Consider the following 9,484-nt stretch of genomic DNA (forward strand, 5'->3'; position numbering starts at 1 on the left):
CCTAAAATTCAAAATCAAATAGCTAAATGATCCATGGTATGACCATCTTAAAATAATTTCATATGTTAGCTTAGTCCCCCACCCCTCCCCCCAACGGCTTATGCTTTTAGAGGTTAAACAACTGAAGTAGCCTCATGAAAATACTAATACAACCACCACTGTTTATGATAATCATATACCCATCATTTGTTATTTTCAAACATAGGCAAATTCATAAATGTCCATTGATGATCTCCCTGCCCTGACCTTGGTTGCTGAGAGCAGATCACGCTCCTGGCCTTTCCCACAGTAAGCACTCTGGGGTATACTATATGACCTGTGTGTAGCCCCGGGCAACCAGGAATCTCCACACGTTTATCCATCGCCGTAGTGACACTGTCCATCATACGTGTCAGCCAGGGGCTGCGTAAGCCAGCAGCGCTAACGTGAGAAGGCATGCTGGGAGGGAGGGCCCAGTGTCAGGTGGTTAGCACACTGTGTACATGCACAGGCACGGAGGCATACACACACACTCACAGCCACGCACGTGCAAACACACATGCATACACACACACACACACACACACACACACACACACACACACACAGGCATGCATGCATAAACACACACATACACACACAGGTGTGAACACACATGTATTCACACACAAGCACGCATGTGCGAACGCACACAAACTCTCTTTTTAGCTCTCATGCCAGGGCAAGCTCTCCATTCGCAATTTAACACAGAGGGTGTGGACCCAGCCTGTTGCTATAGTGACAGCTGGACACTACCCCTCAACAGAAACATCCATAGAAATACAACTATGGTTGATTTATATACTGTATCTACAGTGAGGGAAAAAAATATTTGATCCCCTGCTGATTTTGTACATTTGCCCACTGACAAAGACATGATCAGTCTATAATTTTAATGGTAGGTTTATTTGAACAGTGAGAGACAGAATAACAACAACAAAAAAACAGAAAAACGCATGTCAAAAATGTTATAAATTGATTTGCATTTTAATGAGGGAAATAAGTATTTGACCCCTCTGCAAAACATGACTTAGTACTTGGTGGCAAAACCCTTGTTGGCAATCACAGAGGTCAGACGTTTCTTGTAGTTGGCCACCAGGTTTGCACACATCTCAGGAGGGATCCTCTTTGCAGATCTTCTCCAAGTCATTAAGGTTTCGAGGCTGACGTTTGGCAACTCGAACCTTCAGCTCCCTCCACAGATGTTCTATGGGATTAAGGTCTGGAGACTGGGTAGGCCACTCCAGGACCTTAATGTGCTTCTTCTTGAGCCACTCCTTTGTTGCCTTGGCTGTGTGTTTTGGGTCATTGTCATGCTGGAATACCCATCCACGACACATTTTCAATGCCCTGGCTGAGGGAAGGAGGTTCTCACCCAAGATTTGACGGTACATGGCCCCGTCCATCGTCCCTTTGATGCGGTGAAGTTGTCCTGTCCCCTTAGCAGAAAAACACCCCCAAAGCATAATGTTTCCACCTCCATGTTTGACGGTGGGGATGGTGTTCTTGGGGTCATAGGCAGAATTCCTCCTCCTCCAAACATGGCGAGTTGAGTTGATGCCAAAGAGCTCAATTTTGGTCTCATCTGACCACAACACTTTCACCCAGTTCTCCTCTGAATCATTCAGATGTTCATTGGCAAACTTCAGACGGGCCTGTATATGTGCTTTCTTGAGCAGGGGGACCTTGCGGGCGCTGCAGGATTTCAGTCCTTCACGGCGTAGTGTGTTACCAATTGTTTTCTTGGTGACTATGGTCCCAGCTGCCTTGAGATCATTGACAAGATCCTCCCGTGTAGTTCTGGGCTGATTCCTCACCGTTCTCATGATCATTGCAACTCCACGAGGTGAGATCTTGCATGGAGCCCCAGGCCGAGGGAGATTGACAGTTCTTTTGTGTTTCTTCCATTTGGGAATAATCGCACCAACTGTTGTCACCTTCTCACCAAGCTGCTTGGCGATGGTCTTGTAGCCCATTCCAGCCTTGTGTAGGTCTACAATCTTGTCCCTGACATCCTTGGAGAGCTCTTTGGTCTTGGCCATGGTGGAGAGTTTGGAATCTGATTGATTGATTGCTTCTGTGGACAGGTGTCTTTTATACAGGTAACAAGCTGAGATTAGGAGCACTCCCTTTAAGAGTGTGCTCCTAATCTCAGCTCGTTACCTGTATAAAAGACACCTGGGAGCCAGACATCTTTCTGATTGAGAGGGGGTCAAATACTTATTTCCCTCATTAAAATGCAAATAAATGTATAACATTTTTGACATGTGTTTTTCTGGATTTTGTTGTTGTTATTCTGTCTCTCACTGTTCAAATAAACCTATCATTAAAATTATAGACTGATCATTTCTTTGTCATTGGGCAAACGTACAAAATCAGCAGGGGATCAAATACTTTTTTCCCTCACTGTATGGTAACTATGGTAATCTAAGGCAACACTCAAACATCTTAGAAGTCCTTAACATGAACCTGGCCCTAGCAGCAGCAACCTAGCATTAGCAACTTAGCACGACAATGACAGCATGCTAGTTTGTTCTACCATACCCACCAAGGCCCTAAAATGGGTCTTAGTTTCAATTAGTGTCTCTCTGCACTCCCAACAGGGCTTAATTTGCGGAGGGGCGAGTAGTCTGAGAGTAGGAGGAATAACAGGCCTGCTGAAACAGATGGGCTCAGCGCGACACTGGGCTTCCAGCAGGGGCAAAATCAATGCTCATAACTTCAAAACAGAAAATAAATTTATAATTATAGGAAGACAAGATTGGTTTGCATTGCCAGCGCAATCTAATTAATAGGTGTTTTGTTTATGGCTGCTGGTTGTTGTTCTTGTTGCTTCTTTTTTTCCTTTCAACAGTGAATATTCAGGCTTTGGAGAGCGGAAGGCAAACTGTGTACCTTGAAAATGAGGCACACCTCCTTTTCGCCTCTTTTATCCCTCCTGTTCTCACCATCTTTCTTCTTCTTCTTCTTCTTCTTCTTCTTCTTCTTCTTCTTCTTCTTCTTCTTCTTCTTCTTCTTCTTCTTCTTCTTCTTCTTCTTCTTCTTCTTCTTCTTCTTCTTCTTCTTCCTCCTCCTCCTCCTTCTTCTTACTCAAGGTGAATGGATTCCTGAGTTAACCAATGGCTTGATTTAGGATCGATTCAAACTGTAATGCTCAGCTCAGGTCAACAGGATGTTCGAGAGATGGTCTGAGTTCTATGTGTAAGTGTGTTTATGGCTCTGTGTCTGCAGACCCGTCAGACCAGCTGTTGGAGGTGGTGGGTCTGGAGGGAGCCATGGAGATGGGACAGATCCATATCGGCCTGAGGAGTGCAGGAAGACGCCTGGCCCAGTGCTCCTCGGTCACCATCAGGTCAGTACCCCTTGACCACAACCACTGATCACTGTCTGACCACAGTTCAAATCAAATCAAATCAAATTGTATTGGTCACATGCGCCGAATACAACAGGTGCAGACATTACAGTGAAATGCTTACTTACAGCTCTTAACCAACAGTGCATTTATTTTTAACAAAAAAAAGTAAAAATAAAACAACAACAAAAAAAGTGTTGAGAAAAAAAAGAGCAGAAGTCAAATTAAATAACAGTAGGGAGGCTATATATACAGGGGGGTACTGGTGCAGAGTCAATGTGCGGGGGCACCGGCTAGTTGAGGTAGTTGAAGTAATATGTACATGTGGGTAGAGTTAAAGTGACTATGCATAAATAATTAACAGAGTAGCAGCAGCGTAAAAAGGATGGGGTGGGGGGGCAGTGCAAATAGTCCGGGTAGCCATGATTAGCTGTTCAGGAGTCTTATGGCTTGGGGGTAGAAGCTGTTGAGAAGTCTTTTGGACCTAGACTTGCGGTAGCAGAGAGAACAGTCTATGACTAGGGTGGCTGGAGTCTTTGACAATTTTGAGGGCCTTCCTCTGACACCGCCTGGTATAGAGGTCCTGGATGGCAGGAAGCTTGGCCCCAGTGATGTACTGGGCCGTACGCACTACCCTCTGTAGTGCCTTGCGGTCGGAGGCCAACCAGTTGCCATACCAGGCGGTGATGCAACCAGTCAGGATGCTCTCGATGGTGCAGCTGTATAATTTTTTGAGGATCTGAGGACCCATGCCAAATCTTTTCAGTCTCCTGAGGGGGAATAGGCTTTGTCGTGCCCTCTTCACGACTGTCTTGGTGTGTTTGGACCATGATAGTTCGTTGGTGATGTGGACACCAAGGAACTTGAAGTTACCTTGTTTTATCCCATCCATTCAACCTTCAGACTTTTTAACAACATAGAAACAATCTAGATGGAAGACATTACAGAAGTCAAGAATAATGTTTTAAGAGGGATTTTTGTTTGTCGTTGTCAGGACTACCAAAGCCCTCCCCATGCAGATTGATGGAGAGCCCTGGATGCAGACTCCCTGTACTGTAGGTCATGTCAATGTTCCGTTTATTGTGGTATTAATGCATGTACAATGTGCTACACACAGGTGGTCCATATAGAAAGTTCATCATCTGCTGCACTCTATGCTCCCACAGATATTAATGCTTGAAAGTTCTTGAGAGTGAAGTTGCATTGTTTTATACATATTCGTAATTTATCATAACTGATATGTAATAATACAAACCTTTTCTTTTAATGTATTCACCTGGTCCCTCATACAACTCCCCTACACAAGTACAAGTGTTTATTCTGTTTTAAATTTGTGCTGATTAAACCAGTGTTTACTTTTAATTACAATGTGACTTCTCTGACAGCATCACAGATGAAGTGGAGACAGAATTTACATACAGATCTTTCAGTCAATGTGGGAGAATCTAGTGCATGACAAAACAAGTAGTTTATAAGTGCACTTGTGTCTGTTGGCAAAACTCCACAAATCAAAGTTAGGCTCTGACAATACATAATTGTGTGTTGCGTGATTTCCATGGTGAGTTACAGTCAACCTGTTAAATGTTCACAAAAACAGTACAATTAAAATGGGATGATATCCAACTAATTATTAACAAGAACGGTTATGCAAATCATGTTTTGCATGCATAAGATAATTAACCCCATTAATTTGCACTTATAACATGTATTACTACATCTCTATTGTACACTGGCATAACCATTAAAGGGGCATACATTTTTTAAATTCATTATATATAGTCATTGATTCTTGAAGGGTATAACTTATAAATTCCTTAATTATCTTAGTTCAACCCAAAATATACATTTGTTTTACTCTATTGTTTGTAAACCATGCAATTGTAAACAAACACTGACTGTGTAGCGTTAAAACATGGTTAAAAATATATTTTCATCTAATGGATGGTCAATCCCAGTTTTGATGAATTTCAGAGTGGTTACATTCTCCAGCCCCATCCCTCAGCTATTTACCAAAACAGTGGCGGGGTAGCCGCTTTATTGTGGTTTCAACTAAATATTTCCCCTTTACCATAAAATACAAACTATTTTAGCCCTTTAAGCTTTCAAACATGTTCAGCTTCTCTTTCAAGTCCTTCTTTTGTGCTGAACCTTTTTTTGACCTCAATTCCCATGGAAAGGTTAATTTGTCAATTAAGTGATACTCCAGTAACATTAAGTTCAATCATGTTGAATATAATTTGGACATCAAGCCCATGCACAATAACGTCCACTACAGTGTTAGAGTTCAGGAACGATGAATGGCATGCTTCTCTTTGAAGTAAAAGGGTTTCTTTTATGCTGATGATTCCATTTACCTTGCTCATTATGCTTGTTTGTACAACGAGGGCTATAGTATAATGAGCTACATACAGGTCAGGGCATACCTTGATGGTTGGTATTCACCATTTCATTGATCTGTGGTAGTTTCACTTTTTTTTAATTCTGAAATACTAATAGCATCTAATACTCATAGAATTCAAGCATCAAGCTTTTCTCTGTGGTCGCTTATTGGAATGGCATGATTACATTATTACACATAGACCATGACCTCCCTTGCTGTACAGTGTATGTTCAGTGGGTCCATAAAAATGTGTGTGCTCCATGTTTTGAAAGCATTCAGCCAACCATACCATACCATACCACCATGTAACTCTATCCTGTTTCCCTCACTCTCTGTCCACACCAGATTGAAATAGTGCATAAGAACCAGGCCCCGATGTTGATGGGTCCCCCACAAGGCAACAGCTTCTTCTCCTCTGTGATCCGACGAACATGCAGCGAGAGCAAAGACTGAGAGAGAGACTTCTTCTCCAGAGAAACAAGCCCTCTTACCCATGGAGGTCGCTAGGTTTGATGATAGGATGCTAATTTGTTAGCCTAGCTCCATTTGGGTCACTACGTTATGATGCTAGGATTCCAATTTCTTAGCCTAGCTCCATTCAATAGCATACTGTAGCTGTGCATGCTACAGCTGCCATGGAAATGTCAGTGCCCCCCCTTACTTAATTAGAGTGAGGAACAGAGGCTTTGGTTCATGATGTGGTGCCACTCCACAATGCCAACGCAGTGGCATTGTTCCTCTGGAACAGTTTTTTACCTTCCCAGATTACAACTTTATACCGTTACGATGGCATGTTTTTTTTCGAAATGTCATTTTTAGAGAGGTCTTGTGCAACGTGCCATGTGGATCAAGTCCTTTGAAGGAAGCGACACATTTCTGTCAATCATTGAAAGTCATTTGTATGAGAAGGTATTGATTTATGCTGCATCAATGTTTTTAATGTGTTTGCATTTGAACACCCCAATGCATGATGGACTTTGGATTACTGTTTATGGGGTGAACATATCTTTCAGGGTGCATAAGGACAGTGATGACATTGAGTTGACGTATAGTATAAGTGTTTGGTCTAAGGTAAAGTTTCAGGTTATTTGCTACGCAATTCTTCGGGCACTGACTTTCTCTTCAATGTTGACTTTATCAGAGAATGGATTTAAGAATCTTAAAGGCTTTGTTAGGTTTCCCACTAAACATGTTTGACAGGTTGATGCTCAAATGTCTTGCAGCTGGATCATATAAACTATTTATATTAAGGATCATAGAACAATTAAGGAATATTAATTGGTAACAAATGCATGACACATGTCACATGACATATACACTTTTTCTATATTGCACGGGATATCCAGACAATTTCTTCTAATTGTGCTGTGCACATCTTGAGTTGCATGGATAACCAAGATCTATTTTTGAACCTGTGGAATTGTACTGTGTTGGTCATTTTGAAAGTAAAATACTTTGTCAGGGTTCAACTACTGCCTTTCTCTCACACTATATGAAATCATATCAACCTGAAATCAACATTTTGTGGTCAGGGAGTCCTGTTTTTCAAGGGCAGGTACTCAGGTATTTTTAAGATATAATATTGCTCAAAGGTTTAAACAATAACTATTATTATACAAAAACCTTTCAAAGAATAGAATTGAGTACACCATGTAGTAGTCCTGTGTAGCTCAGTTGGTAGAGCATGGTGCTTGCAACACCAGGGTTGTGGGTTTGATTCCCACGGGGGACCAGTATGAAAAAATGTATGCACTCATTAACTGTAAGTCGCTCTGGATAAGAGCGTCTGCTAAATGACTAAAATGTAATGTAAATGTAGTACAATTAGCACAGTCGAGACTCCAGAGCAGATTTTGACCTCCTTAGGTCATTGATTTGTTCAGTCTTTTTTAGCTGTTTGCCATTGAGCATGTTTACAATACATCACTCATACATGCATACATTAACCAATTAGAACTCAAGTCCAAATGTGAAATTACTATTGAGCTGGAATTGAAGATCAATCTTGAGAATCAGTCTAATCAATTTGCATGACTGGGTTATTCAGAGACAAGAATAAGCTCTGTGTCCTGCCTCTAGATATCTGTAGAGGCTATTTTGTCTTGCACTAGAGGTGCATATAAGTAAGACTATCTATAAGAAGGTCCTGATATTGTGAACCTTTTCTGAATAGTATTTTGTATTTTTAATTTCAGAAATCTATAGTGACTTGTTATTATATTGACATAATTCCTCCAGTTTTCACCTAAACCACTGACCCATTTTACCTCAATATAATATACTACCAAAGATAAACAGAACAAAAGGCCATATTCAGATCAGATCCATACACTGTTTGAAATTCTTCAAATCTGTTACACATGAATGACACACATACAGTACATGAATAGATACATGTTTTCAACTGAAATGCATTCCTGCATGTTTTCTAAGTACAATTCAAGGATAGAAGATTACTGTATTGGATTTCTGTCTCTGTTCAAAGTGCCATCCTGCTTATGGAAGATTTGGTTCCGCCAAGTTTTCCACGACTTTGCTTTGTAAGTGCAGTGTTGGCTTAGTACAGTGAAGTTGTATTTTTGTACACAATGTTATTTTTCTGCATAACGCATTGCTCTTCTCTGTAATTCACGCCAATGTGTTGTTCTGTTCAAAAAGAGCCTGCCTATTTTGACTGAGAAACGAATAATAAAATAATAAAATGTTGTCGTTTGACATGCTCGCTTACATGAGTTTTTACCTTTAACCCTGTCACTCAATGTCACCTGAGACGGGTTGACTGTCACCGACAGGACACTCACTATCCTGTTAGTGTTCTTACACCTGCTCTAAAGCTATTTATACAGTGGACGAGAGATGCTTGTCAAACTGTCTTATGGCTCATGGTATGTCACACTTGACAGTGCTGTGTACAGTTTACACCCTGACCCTGCGATGACCCTTCAATTACCCTTTAACATGCTTTTTGTTGTTGTTGCTTGATTCAACTAAATCGATATATGATTAGTCAGAAATGTCCCTTACCAAATCTAATAATTTCCCTTAGCCTATACTACTTTTAAAATAATGAAAATAATCTTGATTAGATTACATAATTTCATTCCTAACTCCTCATTCATTATGATCTCATTTATATTTTTACTGTGGGCTTATGTTATACATAAAAAAATGAATGCCTTCTGCACTAAGTAACTACATGGTATTGCTACTCATTCAATAAAATGTAAAATATCAAATGGAACACACAGCTAATGCTTGTTTTCCTAACTCTCTAGGGATGTTGCAAATGAGTGTTGCATTAGTGTTTACCTCTTCGCTTGGTGTCAGATGGACAGGACACCTCCGCTTGACCTGTGTTTCTCAGGCCTCCGGGGGGTTCCATTGGAGTGACATGATACTTCACTTCCTATCCCCATCAACATCTTAGGCAGCAGGTAGCCTAGCAGTTAGAGCATTGTGCCAGTAACCGAAAGGTCGCTGGTTTGAATACCCGAGCCGACAAGGTGAAAAAATCTGTCGATGTGCCCTTGAGCAAAGCACTTAACCCTAATTTGCTCCAGGGGCGACGTACTTCTATGGCTGACCCTGTAAAACAACACATTTCACTGCACCTATCCAGTGTATGTCACAATAAAACATATTTTACCTTTCTTTTAAATAATGTCCATAGGATGGCTTCAATATTGCTACTGACATATAGCACCATTTCAACTGAACATTACATGTGTTTCTGT

At 41.0% G+C, this 9,484-nt stretch overlaps 1 protein-coding gene across 1 annotated transcript in view; it reads left to right on the forward strand.

Annotated features, from left to right (window-relative positions):
- Window positions 1-7,477, forward strand: part of LOC121562493 (diacylglycerol kinase beta) — a 57,064-nt gene extending 49,587 nt beyond the window's left edge. The window contains 3 exon segments of the mRNA XM_045217436.1: window positions 3,250-3,370; window positions 4,365-4,425; window positions 6,096-7,477. Of these exon segments, the coding sequence (XP_045073371.1) occupies window positions 3,250-3,370; window positions 4,365-4,425; window positions 6,096-6,203 (290 nt within the window). The 3' untranslated portion in view covers window positions 6,204-7,477.
- Window positions 7,478-9,484: the final 2,007 nt, after the last annotated feature.

The sequence above is a fragment of the Coregonus clupeaformis genome, unplaced genomic scaffold, assembly GCF_020615455.1.
Source record: "Coregonus clupeaformis isolate EN_2021a unplaced genomic scaffold, ASM2061545v1 scaf1056, whole genome shotgun sequence".
In the NCBI taxonomy this organism is placed as follows: Eukaryota; Metazoa; Chordata; class Actinopteri; order Salmoniformes; family Salmonidae; genus Coregonus; species Coregonus clupeaformis.